This window comes from Onychostruthus taczanowskii, unplaced genomic scaffold (genome assembly GCF_017590055.1).
Source record: "Onychostruthus taczanowskii isolate IOZ18803 unplaced genomic scaffold, ASM1759005v1 scaffold152, whole genome shotgun sequence".
Classification (NCBI taxonomy): domain Eukaryota; kingdom Metazoa; phylum Chordata; class Aves; order Passeriformes; family Passeridae; genus Onychostruthus; species Onychostruthus taczanowskii.
In genome coordinates, this window is record NW_024498708.1 from 795,460 (window position 1) to 810,560 (window position 15,101).

The 15,101-nt window shown below is 43.1% G+C and overlaps 1 protein-coding gene across 7 annotated transcripts in view; it reads left to right on the plus strand.

Annotated features, from left to right (window-relative positions):
• Nucleotides 1–6: 6 nt before the first annotated feature.
• Nucleotides 7–15,101, plus strand: part of TLK2 (tousled like kinase 2) — a 43,294-nt gene continuing 28,199 nt past the window's right edge. The window contains exons 1-6 of one of the 7 annotated variants that reach the window (XM_041399025.1): nucleotides 7–267; nucleotides 2,090–2,178; nucleotides 3,908–3,973; nucleotides 11,013–11,084; nucleotides 13,453–13,522; nucleotides 14,556–14,599. In XM_041399025.1, coding sequence (XP_041254959.1) covers nucleotides 2,098–2,178; nucleotides 3,908–3,973; nucleotides 11,013–11,084; nucleotides 13,453–13,522; nucleotides 14,556–14,599 — 333 coding nt within the window. In that variant the 5' untranslated portion in view covers nucleotides 7–267; nucleotides 2,090–2,097. Of the gene's footprint in view, nucleotides 268–1,620; nucleotides 1,699–2,089; nucleotides 2,179–3,907; nucleotides 3,974–11,012; nucleotides 11,085–13,452; nucleotides 13,523–14,555; nucleotides 14,600–15,101 lie in introns of those variants that run through there. The other 6 variants (XM_041399027.1, XM_041399026.1, XM_041399024.1 and 3 more) reach the window with 6 other exon arrangements.

Consider the following 15,101-nt stretch of genomic DNA (forward strand, 5'->3'; position numbering starts at 1 on the left):
CCCTAGCCCGGAGCCCTCCCTCTCCCCCCCCCGCCACCCTTCCCCTCCGCCCTTCTCAGCCCCGGTACCCGCGGCGGAGGCCGCGGAGCCGCCCCCGGCCTCCTCCTCCCGCCCGTGCTGCCGCCGCCGCTGCAGCAGGTTCCTTCCCTCCCTCCTCCTCCTGCTGCTGCTGCTCCTGCCCCCGGCGGCGGCGGGATCCGCGCGGTGCCCGGGGAACGCTGGGCCGGGCGGCGGCGGCAGGGGCGGCGGCAGGAGCGGCAGCGCCAGGTGAGACCCCCAGGGGCGGTGGGGGCAGCGTGGGGACACCTCTCGCCTCGTCCCCGCCCGGCCCGAGGGTGGGTGGGGGCGGCCACGGGGAAGGCGGTGGTGGGGGTTGGTACCGCGGGCCGGCTCGGGTCACGGTGACAGGGCCGCGGCCTGAGACCCAGGGCGGCGGCAGCGCGGCCTGGGCCCCTCGCCGGGCACGGAGCAGTGCAGGCCCCGCGGCCTGGCGGGCGGGGGTGAGAGCTGGGGGCAGCGCGGGGGCGGCGGAGGGGCCTGGCCTGCGAAGCCTCGGGATGAGGGCTGAGGCGGTGCTGGAGGGGAGGAGGAAGAGGCCGAGGCGGTGCGGCAGCTGGCAGCGGGGCAAGGCTGCTCGCTTGGCGGCTGGTGCCTCTGCGTCCCGAGTGGGTAGGAGAGGGGTGCTGGGTGCTAGGAATCCCCTTCCAGGAGGATAGCAGGGAATGCCAGCCCTGCCTGGAGGGGTGCAACGGGTCCCGGAGCAGCCCCCGGCGGGGGGAACTTGTGTCAGCCCCTTCCCCAGAGCAGCATCCCGGTGTGGGGACGCGATTCCCTGCGGATGGTCACCCTATGATGGACGAGAGCCCTGGGAGCGCTTGAACATCTTGGCGTTTGCAGCTTGTCTGTCATTTTCCTCGCTGCTCAGATTTCCTGTTTTGAAAACTGGGCTGAGAGCTTTGTTGGGCTTTTAGAGGCAGTAGCAGAAATATGGTTGTTTAATAACCACGTTTAGGGTCCCATTAGTTTTTGAAGCTTGGGAGAGCAGTTGAGAATGGCCCCGGATGGATTCACTTTGCCCCTGCGACTTGGAGCCACAGTGTTTGGAGGAAGCGGCAGGGACAAAATGGACAGTTCATAAAAGGAACAATTGTGCACTGCCTCTTCTAGAGGGCACTTGCTGCCCTTCAAGAACTTTCCTCATCGCATATGCTCTTTACACAGCAAATCTTTATCTTCTGTTTCTGGCCTTTTTTTTTTTTTTTCTACCTTAGTCCAGAAAATGAAACTGGAACAGACATTTCTGGAAATGAACTTGATTGGTGCAGTTGGGAAGATGTGATTCACGGTTATAATGAACAGTGAATTTTGTCCCATTTTTTCTCAGTTCAGGATTTGAATTATGTATTTCCTGATTTTTAACCTGTTTACACAGTTCTGCAGGGTAGATTTTTGACCCTTCAAATAAGACATCCATAGTGATCGGTTGCCAAGAAGTACTCCAGGTACATCCAGGGTGTAAAAGCTGCTGTTATTTTAGAAGTGTCTGATGCTTTGCCTTGTAAATTAAAAGGTTTAATCGTGCGTTATTTTCTTCTTATAATCCCATTCTGTGCTTGGAAGAAGCAAAGCTGTTATCAGTGAAATCTGGAGTTCGTGGAGCTCGAGTATTTCCAGGATTGGCCAAAAATAAATTATGGGGTAAAGAATGTTGCTTTTTTTTCTTCTAGTCATGCAGCACGGATGAAAAGCTCTGAAGCTTTTAGTCATAACACTCTGGTCTCATGTTTTCGTTTTAATAAAGCATCCAGTGGGAGAATGTGACATAATTGGTTTCTTGGATTTAGAGATCTTGAAATGGCTGGTACAGCAGAGGAGAGGAAACTCCAACAGGGTTATGGTTTAAATACTATAATATGGTGGCAAAGTCATGTTGTTACTACATGGTAATCTTGCATTTCTCTTGCAAGGAAATGCTCTCTACGTGGTTGTGCTGGAGAACAGGCACTTTTAAGTCTCGTCAGTGGTACAGAATATTAAATGTCTCTTTCCTTTCCTTGCATTTCATAATCTGAGTATTATTCTTCCATAGCAGCAGAAATGATGGAAGAATTGCATAGCCTGGACCCACGCAGGCAGGAGCTCCTGGAGGCCAGGTTCACCGGGGTTGGGGTTGCCAAGGTGAGTGTGAGTACCTGTGGTGACAGGTATGACTGCTTAGCCATCCTGCCTTGTGCTATGGTTGGGTTTTTTAATTTCTACATGGATAATTTTTCATTGCAAACAAATTCTGTGTCACTTGTGTTTTGAACTCTAACATGTCAGGTATCTTAGAGAGGAATGAAAATGGGATCTCTGAGCAGATGTTTTGCTGTACAGAAGATTTTGGGCTCTAATTAAGTTCTTAGGAATTGTTCCATCTTAAGGCAGCTTATATGCCCAAAAAACTCCATGACAACTTTGCAGAAGTGGCAATCTCATCTGGCTCTTCCTTTCTCCAAGAATACCTTTGAGAGCTGAATTTGGCTACTGATGGGATACAGTTTCAAGTGTTGTGTGTTGGATACAACACATAACCAGACTGAAACGTTGAGTCCTATTCTTTGGGGTGCAGGAGCTAAAATTGTCTACCCTGTCCCATGGAACACACAGCAAAAGGGTTTGCACGGCAGTCTCCTGTGTCTGGTCCACAACCTGCCAATAAAATCCCATCTTTATCCTCATGTACAGCTTCTACTTGGTCAGGTGCTATCTAAAGCAAGGCACCTGAGTAACAACCTTGTGTCATTGCTTGGTGTCCTGGCATTAAGCTTTGAGTTCTCAAGATGCTGGTAGTGTTAATATCAGACTTTCTGAGCAATGAAACAGTGACAGAACTCATTTTAAACTAGGTCAGGGATAATGAGTTAATTTTTGAGAGAGATACTGAATTTTGAACATGAAGATAAAGCAACACATTGTTAGATGATTTTCTAAAGCCACTTAGAATTATTCTGAGATAAAACCTTGTAGATGCTGCATTTCTGAGAAAAACACAAAGTGATTCAAAACTTGAAAGAGTTTCGTTTGAATTCTCACTTTTCTTTCTGCTCTGCCTCTCGGACAAAGTTGAGTCTGGGGAGAGAGTGAAAGGAAGCCAAATGCTCAGCTGTAAGAAAGATTAACACTAGAAGTTAAGAGGTAACAATTTCAGTTGCTGAAGTAAGAGTGTGGGGATTTTTTATCTTTTCCCCTACTCTTAAGACTTTTAACATAATAAGTTTTTATTGCATGAAAGTTGATGGCATTTATGATATTGTTTCATACAACATTACAACTTTTCATGTACTTTATCACCTGTTTCTTGCCTCTTTCCCCCCATTTTGTCACTTCAGAATCTTTAGCTGTACCAGTACAGATAAACCCAAACATCTTACTAGAACAGCTAAAAGCATTAGACACTGGTATAGCTTTAAAGCAGTGCCAATGTACTCAGCTTTCACAAAGAATGTTAGGAACTTTTCCTTTTAAAGGAATAACCTTTGAGAGATACAGGAATGCAAATCTTAATTATGTTTCCAATATGTTTGGAGCAGAAAGTACATGCCCTTTTCTGTAGGGTTGAATATTGAGAACTCTTTTTAAACCAATCCAGGGGAAAAAGCCTCATTTGTTGGAGGCGTCACTTTGAGCAAAGCTGTTCTGTTACTGAGTTGTATTTTTACCTGTTGTTACGTGGTTTTATGTTGTACTAGCCAGTAAACTGTTAAAGTGTATTACACTTACTGCAAACAATAGATTTATTTATTTACTTGCATTCTTGGTAATTGGTGATAGATCAGCCAACCATTGATATAAATTAGCATGACTCTACTATTTTGCAGCAAATCTTGGTTGCAATATTAATTTCAGCTACTACATTCCCTCCCAGGTTGGTGCTTCAAATTCCCTCCCTACCCCCCCAAGCCTCCGTCCGTCATGCTCCGCACTGGCATTGGTAGGTCACTGTCTTAAAGGGAATATATTGGGAAAGCTGTGATACGATTTTGTGTGATTCAGCTAAGATTTTTAGCTGGCTCCAATGAAATGTTTAAGGGAAGAACTGTGGAGTAAGTGAGTGCCATCTAGTGGGACAGGGCCTGGCCCATCCTCCTGGGATGGAAGGTATCTGGTGCTGTTTATTGCATAAAAGGAAGAAATGTCATCTCAGATGTGATTGGGTGAAGGCAGCAGGCAGTTGTACTGAGCTTCCTGCCTTCCTCCCACTGGGTGTATCTTGCTGTATATGGATTCTTTCTTTAATGTTTAGAATCACCGGGTATGTTTTGGACCTGTATAAAACAAAAGCATTTGTTTGTACCTTAATACAACTTCAGTTTCAAGCCCACAGTTCCTCTGTGTTGTTAAAGAGCAGCTGTAAGTGTTTGGAAGTACGAATGAGAGCAAGCTGATCTAGAACAAGTTTTCAGGCTGGAAACTGGAAAAAAGCTTCTAGTCATCAGAGTCATAGGATTTTGGAAGAGCTTTCCAGTAACAACAGTAGAGGACAGAAATCCTAAACTGTTTTGGAAACAGCTGTGTGTTTGTCACCTCCTGTGGTAGCTGAAGGCACAACCCAATGACCAAGGTCATTTGCAGCTCTAAAAGCCTCAAAATTCTGTTGCAAGTCTCTGATGAAGTTTCTTACTCAGTAGCTGAAGAATGTATTTCACTAGAAGCTTGGCATTAACTCATTGAATTAAATTTATGAGCAAGGAATGTTTCTAGGCAACTGTTATACTCCTGTGCTTCACCCATGTCACTAGATAGCTTCATAAAGCTGGTGATGCTTTAGAGGTCTATTCTTGCCATATGGTGAAGTGCCATTCTTCCCCAAATTCCCAGAGCAAGTCCCTGAATTAACACGTGACACTGACATTGACTGTTCCTGCTTATTTAGCTCCTGTTTATATTTATGTACTGGGAAAACCCAAGTGTATTCCCATGAGGCATTATGCTGACTAGACATCTTCCTTGGGTCAGGAGGCCCAGGAGACAAAATGTGAGTTGTTTCTCTAGATAATATTGTTCAATTTAGTCTGTTCTCATCTTCTGCCTCCTTTCCTCTTATTTGGGTGCTGCTGTTAAGATGCCAGGCGGGTTAACTTGAAGGGATTTGTGTCAACTGCACAGACTTTTCCTGGATAATAATTTGAATAAGTAATTGTGATGGGTTAACTTGTATTTGTACATAGCCTGTCTCAGGCTTAACCAGGGTGGATCCTCACAGCAGCACATGTATCTTCTGCAGTTTGGTTTTCAGAAGATCTCTGAACCAAGCTCTGTGTGCCACTTTTACAGTTAAACTAAAATGGCTGAAGTACTTCTAGGGAGTGTAGCTGGGCTGTAGGAATCTTGTAGATCCATCTGACTGTGTCAGAATTTAAAAAGTCCTGGTAGCTAGTGCTCCCTTTCTTCCTTCTTTGAGGTAATGATGCAGGATATATGCTGCCAAAGAATTGTTCATAAAGATCAGTATTTGCTTGTATTAGTTTGTTTTTTATTTATTCTCTGTAACTTTTGAAGTCTTTATTACTTCAGCAACTCCAGTTCTGTGATATACTCAGCAATAGTTTTAGCAGCAAGGTTACCATGTTGAGAATTCGGTTTAAGGATAATCATGTCTTACTTGAAGGGAAGTGGTGCTGCACAGTGGTGGTCCCCAACAGGTGTCATAGGCCATGAGAAGAACCAGTTAATAAGAGTTTTAAAACTTAGAATTGAATTTTGCAGCTACCACAGGATGTGCCAGGACTTTATGCTAGATAGTTGAAAATTGTTTGGATGCTTTTGTGTGCAACATTACTTCAAATGTGTTGTCTGGCTGCTAGAGCCCAGAAATAGTTGTCAGATCTTAGCCCAATTTCTGCTCCTGAGCTGAGGGTTAGGATGAGTCGCGTGACCTTCTGTCCAGTTTGCCATCAGTAAAATAAAAATACCATATTTCCAGTCAGAGAGAACTCTCGAAGCATAATGGGAAGCCAAGCAAATCCTGCTGCAAATCTGCTTGCCCATCTGATAGAGTGGGGGTTACCTGTGAACATCTGGGAGTAGATTAACTTCTCATGGCAAAAATACCTCAGTGATTCAGGGATTTCATTATCAGCGGTAATACTGAGATTTTCTAAAAGTCCAGTTAAGAAGAAGGTTGTAATTCTCATACTTACGTGATGCTTGAAATAAGAATATGTTAATTAAACCTGACATAGTAGAACTAGACCAGAGTAACTGCAAAACCATTTGACCATTTCACTTTGGTGTAAACCTGTGTGGAGTCAGCACTACCTTCAGTGGAATGAAGGATTGACTCTTTGCCTTTGAAATCCATTGATCTGCTGCAGAATTCAGAGGAACTTGGGTTATCCTGGCTTGAGGTAATGAAGCATGTCTCTCTCCATGTCTCCTTCATTTAGACAGCAAGAGAATTTTGCAGTGCATGTTGCTGTAAGCCTGTGTTGGAGACTCTGGCTAGGCAGCTGAAATTCCTAGAGCTCCCTTTCAGTACGAGGAATTGGAGAGCACAAAATGGAGACTGCCCAGCTTGAGTTGTGGAGTGATGGATCATTTCTGGGAACTTGGGGAGGCTGTGGAAATGTACAAGTCATGGGAGGCAGGAGATGGTAAGAGGGGCTGAGTCAGCTTGGTGTTGTTCTAGATGATCTGGTGGGAGCTATTAGCAGGATAAATTGTTTCTTTAGAAGTCTCAGCCATTGAAGCCTCACTGTGGGCTTTCCAGGGGCTCTGGCAAAGGAAGAAATGACTAACCAGCTCCTATGTGTGGCCAGAATTTAGATTCTTGCCTCTTGAGTAGGAGTCTTCAAAGTGCCTGCTGCTGTTGCATCCAGTTCTCAACATGGAGGCTTTATTGTGCATAGGTAGGTCACAGACTTCGAAGCAGCAGTTGATAGGTGAATCACAAGGGAAAAAAGCATGCCAGCTTATCTTGGAGAGAAATTCCTTGTGGAGGAGGAAGTGTGTGCTGTTCTTGTGCTTGTCATTTGGGTAAACACTATAGGAACTATTAGCTTGTTTCAGATGACCCACATATTTTGAATTTTTGCGGAGCCCCATCACCAATTGCCTTGACAGGGCACAGTGGATAAGTGGGCTGGAAGTGAGAGCAGAGAAGTGCAGTATTATCCCAAGGTGGTATATGCTAGAAAAATCAGATAACTTCTGGAATAAAATTCATAAGCCTTATCTGTATAAACTATTGCATGTTTATTATGCACTAATACTACTTTGCTACTTCCCTGACAATATACTCATTTTAATGTTCTTTGCTTACTTCAGGGTTTTTTTCCAAAATTCACGTTCATTCCTTTAATTCCTTTTGTGTCATGTCCACTTAAAAATGGTATGCTAAATTAAGCACTGAACATTTATTCCAAGTCAGTTGCTGAGTTAAATGATAAAATATAAATTTGAAGCATTTTTTATAGACATACTGACTGTTAGCTGAAGGGACATACTTGGATATATGGTTTCTCACATCCATGCCTAAACTTGTTGCAATAAGCAGTTGATACCTAATTTCACACATAACCCCACGTTATCTGGATAACCAGGAAAGCATGCTTTTCCTTTCTCTTGACATACTACATGAGAAGAGGTACAGCTGAGCACAAGGTCATGTTCCTGAAACATCCTATGTATTGCATCTTTGTTGCTTTGAGTAAACACATTCTAGTGAGCAGTTTGGGTTTCCGTAGCCAAAATGCCTCAAAACAAGACTTTTTGCCAAGTTCATCTCTTGTGTGTAAAGGTCTTATCCTTTAGAGTAAGAAAAGTGTCAATGGAAGGTCCTCTTAGATGTAAGCAGGTGAAAGGGAAAGTGATGCATTTGATCCATTGCATGGGTCAGAACATGTCTACAAAGAATTAATTACGCATTTGTTCACAAATCAATACATGTGACAGTGAAATTGCTGGATACCTGTAGACAATGACAAGCTGTTCTGTTCTGGTTCTGGAATTAAGGAGTTGGTTCCTTTTCACCCTTTCTAATACTGCACGGAGTTGAATTTTACCACATCATCAGTGTAGGTTCTAGAGTAAGGTTTAAAATAAAGAAGAAAAGGGCTTTTTCTGGTCAAGAATCTGACCAGCATCAAACACCTCTTTTATTAATGTGAGACATGGTTTTGATTCTAGCTGGTAGAGCTAAAAATTTCCCATGCAGGGTAGTCAGTGCAGGTCCTTGTAGTACTGGAAGTAAGAAAAACGTTGTGGATTTTGTATTAGGCATTTTTCCAGCTGCTTGCATCCCAGAACTTTACATTCAGGTGCAAACTGAGTGGATTTCTTGTACTGGACAACATAAACTTGTAATTCTGCAAAAAGTGTTAGTATAATTTCTAGCTAGAAGTGGCCCCATCAGGTTAGTTTCTAGGTGATCCCAGAATACAGGAGCCTTCCAGAAGAATGTCTTGTGTGAGCCACTGACATTCCCCTTCAGTCATAATGTTCATGGAAGGTTCAAATGTGGTGTTTTTGAAATAGCTGCTCCTGTCGTTTGCTATCCATCTGCAAAATGGAGGCAGCGAGATTTAAGCAAATGTGGAAACAACTTTCACTTTCATCTTTATCGTGTCAGAACCCCAGTGTGAGCCCAGCAAACACTCATTTGGAGAGATGCTCCTGTATCTCACAAAGTTCTCACCTGGCACAGAAGGTTGATTGATGCCTCGGATGTGCTGTTGAGGTTGGAGTTCCTGAGAGAATGGAAAGATTTTGGAGAGCAGCATTTGTGCAGTTTATAAACAAGTTCTTTTCATGGGTGAAAAGATTCACTTTCTGTTGCCACTTGTCATAAGATTTTACAATTTTTTTAGCAGTGAGATTTTCATGTGGATGTAGCTAAGGTTAGTGTTGGCATTTCTGTTAAGTGCTGTTGGCCCATGAGTAAATTCCTGGAATAACCAAGAGTTGTATCTATAACATTTGTGAGCCATCACTTTGGGTGGTAAGGAGCTTGTTGCTTTGCTTAAAAGAAACTACTGCTGAAGAGATGCGGTGAAACATTTTTTCTGGTCCTGAGCTATTTGTGTGATCCCTTGAAGGGATAATAGTATGGCTTAAAGAATGTAAACCTGCAATTTTTCCTTAAGGGAATCCTAAATGTTCAGCTTCTTGAGCTATTCAGCTGTTGGGTTTTCTTTCTTTCTTCCCTTTTTTCTTTTTTTTTTTTTCCCTTTTTTTAAGCAACTGAGCATGTTGTTTTAGGAGAACTGAATTTGATATTTAACACTGCCAGGTGTGACATGGAAGCACAGGAAGTTCTACTGTGTTTCCTGGGGAGGCCCATGGTGCAAGAGGGAGACTCCTCTCTCCTGATGGAATGGCGGGAGCTTGTGTGAAAGGAGGGTATTGGGTTGAGAATTGATGTGTTAGAGGGGATGTTTGAATGTTAGAGGACTGGGGGGAGGAAGAGTGTTTTGAAAGTGTTCTATTGTGGATTGTTGTGTGTGTGTTTTTTTCCTTCCTTTTTGTGTCTATGTAGATTAATAAAGTGGTGGTTTTTTTCCCTCCATTCCCAAGTTGGAGCCTGCTTTGTTCTGTTCCCGGGTCACATCTCACAGTAACCATTTTGGAAATACACTTTTCATGGGGGCACTGGCACTGTGCCAGAGTCAATCCATGCCATTGTCGTGGTTTGACCAGGAAGTGAGGTTTTGGGAAAGTTATGGTCAAAACCAATCAGTGGCCAGATTTTAAATGGCCACTTACAGAAGGTAAACTTTTACTTTCAGCACATGCCTGCTTGGGAATTTGGGTTAGTAATAGCTAGGTTATGTCACAATTTGACAGTGGTGTTTGTCCCTTAAACAGGGGAGAGAGAACTGATCTGTTCAAAAATTACCTAGTGTGGGGTTTCTCTGTGGTGTTAAGGCTTCTCCCCTGCTCCACCACTTCAGTCTTCTGCTCAAGTGTATAGTGAGAAGTGGCTTTGCTTTGAGGAAAGATTGATTGGTGGGAAGTGTTACTGCAAAGTTAATAATGCTAAAATAGAATCCATCTTAGGAAAAGATGCTTGCAAGTTATTAATGGAGAACGGGCTTTATCATGTCATTCTTCCTGTTAATACATTCCATCATTAATTGTGAATCTTGTTTTTACATCTTTGTCAAATTTGTCTTAATTTCTTAAGTTAGATCTGTAGGAGGATACTTTTGTGTCAGGATAAAACACAGTGACTTTGCATGATTCACTTTTTCCTTTTAAAACCAGTTTTATTAGAGAGCTTAAATAATTTTCAAATTACTTGGATATGTAAAAATGCAGATGTGTATCCAGCAGAGCCTGCAAAGATGCAGCAGACTTTTGAGGTCCCTGGTTACAATTTTGGTAAATCTTTTCTGGGCTCTTGAGTTTCTTCTTTGGCCTAGTGGGAGCAGCTGCGCTGTGGGCAGGTCACACATGGGTCCATAAAACAGCCAAGTGGGAAAGGTTGTATTATGGGTACCAGTTGTACTGTGCTTAACGCAAGTTTCATTTGTTTAGTTTCCTAGTGTTGAAAAAAGCATAAAATGACACATTTAAATCAATGGTATGGCCAGCATCTGATAACAGTAGTAGCTGGCTTGCCAGATGAGGATGTGTCTAAATGCTTAGCTCAGGGTCAAGCAGATGCTTGCCTGGAGAGTTGAGCTTGCAACTCCTGCTACTCAACAAATTAGGTTTTCTTCCTCAAGCCTTAGGCTTCTATAAATACCACCTTGGCTGTTTTGTGGATGTGGGTGAATGGACCAGTTAGGAAATGAACTGATGCAGAAATACTCCAAAGGCTGGATCATTATCCTGAGAAAAAATTGTTGAACAATCCAGCTGTCCTGCTGCAAATGGCTTCTGAAGCCTCTTAGTGCCCCATCCCCTGTCTGGGAGTTTGACCCATGGTGCTGCTGTAACTGTAGTTAGCCCAGAGACTGAGTGTTTTTTAGGGTGGGTCTGCCTTGTAGGGAAGCTGTTTCTAACAGTCTTTGCTTGCTTTTCACCAGGGTCCGTTAAATAGTGAGTCTTCCAACCAGAGTTTGTGCAGCGTGGGCTCTCTGAGTGATAAAGAATTGGAGGTAAGCAGGCACAACTGCTTGGGGTAGCTGGGTTTAAGGTGAACACGATCCATCTCAAAGCATGGAAGAACAGTGGCAGTCGTCTTAGTTTGGAGAGTGAAAGGGACCAGGGAAGTATTTGGCTTGACCCTGCAGGCTTTCAACTTCTCTGTGAAGCTCCTCCTTAAAACTTCCCACCATTCCAGGAAGGTTTTACCTAATCCCAAACACAGCATTCATAAAAGCTCGGCTTTGAAAACTGTTTTCAGCTCATTGGCATACATTTTTGGATGCACATAAAAAGCCAGAGAGCATTAATGGAAAAGTTTGCCATAGCTGTTAAAAAATGTGAGTTTGCCTAAGCCTGTACAAGGCAGAGCATTTTGTGGGTTACTCTGTGGAAGTGTGGGGAGGTGAAAATTGATGCTTTGTCCATGGTTAGTCTCACTTCTTTAGGATTAACTATTTCAAAATACTCATTAAAGCAGCAAAATAAATTGTAGTTGGATTTTTATTCTAAAATTCTATGTTAGTAAACCAAAACCTCAAATTTAAGTGCATTTTCTTACGCATTTCTTATTAACTTCCCCCATAGTTACCAGGTAAGTTTTGGGTCATATTTCCCTCTATTATATGGCAGTACTAGTATGAGGGGCTTTTGGGAATGCAGTATCTTAAACTCCATAGAGTAAGTGTAGATAATAGTGAAAATCTGAGTGTTCATTCTTTTAATTGTTTTTCTTTTTAATGAACTTCTGTGGAGAGATATAAATTGACCAAGCTGACATACTCGAATCTCCCATTCCTTGCTTTTTCAGTCTGTAACAGATAATGTTGTGTGTCATTTTTGTTATGTAAGTACTTGAATGGAAAAACAACTTAAACTGATTCTCATTAATATGCTCACAGCTCCATGGAGGCTGTAATGGAGCCTGTGGTGTTACAGTCACGCCAACGCCGTTCAGGAGCTGCTCTTCACTACACTGAGGAGGCAATGTCTCTGACTTTTACACATAGAGGGGCTGGAGCAGCAAGTCTCTAGGTAGTTTTGGAGTTTTCAGTCCCCTCATTCTAAAAAAGTATCTTGCAGACACAATAACCACTTTTGTCTTAACATCCCCTCCATCCTCTTACCAAAACAACGCTCTGTCTGTGAGTGGCCAGCTGGTAACACGGGACTGTAGATGTCCAGCACCCACTGGGAGCACACAACCTGGTTTAGATTCCACTTTGTCCTTTTTATCCTACTAAAGGAGGGAGATTGATTTCTGTGCTCAGAAATGTGTAAGTCTTTTGGTAGAGATCTTTATAGAGGGTACTTGAGATTTGGGTTTCCAAAGAGCACGAAACTTAGATTTACCACAGACTCTCTGGCCTTGGCTTTCCCTCCTCCAGAGCTGTGTTTTGCACAGCGTTTTTCTCCCTGCCCCCAGGCTATAGTTCAGTGATGGCTGCAGTGATTGGAGAACATCCAGCTTGGGAATTATTTGGGGCAATTTTAAAATGACAGTGGGTAATGGCAATGACAAGACATCTCTTTCCAGCAACCTCAGTGAGCTGCTTCCAGCACTGCTTCTCAATGTCTTCAGCGGGTTTGGCCACAGATGTGACCCTGGGGATGGGGAAAGCACCAGGATCTCCTCCATTCTCATGTTTAGGCTTGCTAGCCTCATACAGATAGATAGGCATGACACTTCTGGAGCCCTCAGGCCTGTCAGCTGTGCTCTATGTTGTGCCTGTGCATAAATAAATTGATTGTGCATAAATCCACTGATCAGCTGCCCATCAGGTCTCTGGATGCTCACAGAAATGGCATGGACAACTGACCCATGGCTTTAATGACATCTGGTGACGAGCAAACAGAAGTCTAGGTGCATTGCTGCATCTGTAACAACTTTGTCCTGCCTGCTGTCCTGGGATAGTTCTTGCAGCCATCTGCAGTGGGCTTTGAGAAGAAGCATTGCCTGCAGGCAGGGTGAATTGGCTTAAGAGACTGTGATTGGACTGCAGATTTGGATGTCAGTACTTAAACCTCTCATCATTATTCCCCTTGTACCAGTACTGTGATCACCTTGAAGGGGTTTACGTAGGTTTTTATAAATGTTTGAGCTTGCTCTGCTAACCCTGTAAGGTCACTGGCTTTGCAGCAGCTGAAATAGAAAAAATAAATTACCTCCTTGTTAACCACATTCTCTCCCTCCTGCAGCACATCTATGAGAAGGTAGCAACTCTTTGAGAGCAGTTGTTTCTTTAAGTACCAACAGTAGAAAGAAATTAACCAGAGAAATTAAATGGCCACTGGGGATATGGAACAGATCGTTGTGTGTGGACATTTTTTTAAATCTTGGAATAACTGCAGTAATGTTAATTTTGAAGTATTGTTTAACAGACTCCCGAGAAAAAGCAGAATGACCAGCGGAATAGGAAGAGGAAAGCAGAAGCCTACGAGACCAGTCAAGGTAATAATCCATACTCCGACCTTGCCAAAGGATTGCCACTTGCTTGGTAACTTGGGCACAATGTGCACAGGCAGTGTCCTAGGAATCTAATGGCTCTTCTCAAGGGTGTGTTGAGCAGCTTATTACAAACTACTCCATGATGGTGTATTCTCTTCTGGGAGCCTTGTTACCTTTATTGGCAGGAAAATACTTGGCTTATTTGCGCAAACTCTTGCATTTTTATGGGACAGGCTGCCCAGAGGTTTCGTATTCTGCTCTGAAGTGTTGTTTTGGTCCTGTGTTGCTACATATACAGCAACCAGACTTCAGAATACGGCCTGTATTCTCTTCATTGCTTTCCAAGACGCGTGCCTGCCTTGTTGGAGCAAGTTCTCGCCATAACAAATCAGGAACAAGCTGTGCCCAAGCAGGCAGTGCTGTCCTGAGTGGAAAACCTGATGTGTTCAATCCAAGCTCACATTTTCTAGCAAATGGGCAGAGGGGTGGGTTTTGAGTTCTTTCATTCTTCAACAAGAAAGTAATGAGAATTGTGTTGACAGAGCTGCTTTGATAATATGATAGTAAGAAAAAAGGACTAGGTTTTAATGAGCTGATGTTAAGCCACTGCTAATTATCTCTCAAACTCTTACAGGAATGCTTGTGAGAGATCTAATATGCAGTAATTTAGCTGAAGGCGGAGGAGTAAAAGTACCCTTTGCTCTCTCCTTATCTTGAAGGACATTTTGGAGCACCTATGCAACAGTCAAGACCTTTAGTGTTTTCCAAGTACTTCAGCAAGTGCAAATGCTGTTTGATTGGATCTGACATGTTTGGAATTGAGAGTTAATTGAATTGTCAACTGTAGAGCCTCCCAAAAACAGCACAAGGGCTGTAACCCTGGGGCGGGCTTTTGTCGTGTGGAAGCTTTGTTGTGATAGGTGTTGCACTGAGCAGGAAAAGGAGTGTCAAAACGTAGGAGGAGATTTAGGATGGCATGGTAACTTCTCTTCTTTAAAGTACAACTCTTATTTTAATCCTTTGCTTTCCTTTTTAGGGAAAGGGACTCCTAGAGGACATAAAATTAGTGATTACTTTGAGGTAAGAATATTTTCATTGACAAATCTGCCTTAATTCACATTTTGTAAAATCTATGGATAGAAATTTGCGATGTGACGTGTTACTGATCTGTCATGGGGATCATGGATTGATGATGTCAGCCTGATATGCTCAGATCTGATTTGGCAGAGGGTATGAGGAAATTAATTTTTAAATTAACCGTTAGGTGAACAGCTGATAGGGCATTTTTTTCCACTTAAGTATAGGTTTGAGGTTGATTTCCATTGGAACCTGCATCTCAGTTGAGGATATCTCTAGGTTTGCAAACAATTTTGATAAGGATCCAGTGTTGCAAAAGAGCCCACCTGCACAATCCTGCTGATTGGAGTGGGAAGTTGTTTACAGAGTTCCCTCTTAAGAAAAATTTCCCATGGGAGGCTGGCGCCATAGGGGCCAAACCCCTCCCCAAAACAGTGATGGACATTCTAAAATCAGTATTCTTTTTGCACTGTATAATATCTGAAGCTTATCTAGGTCTGCACAA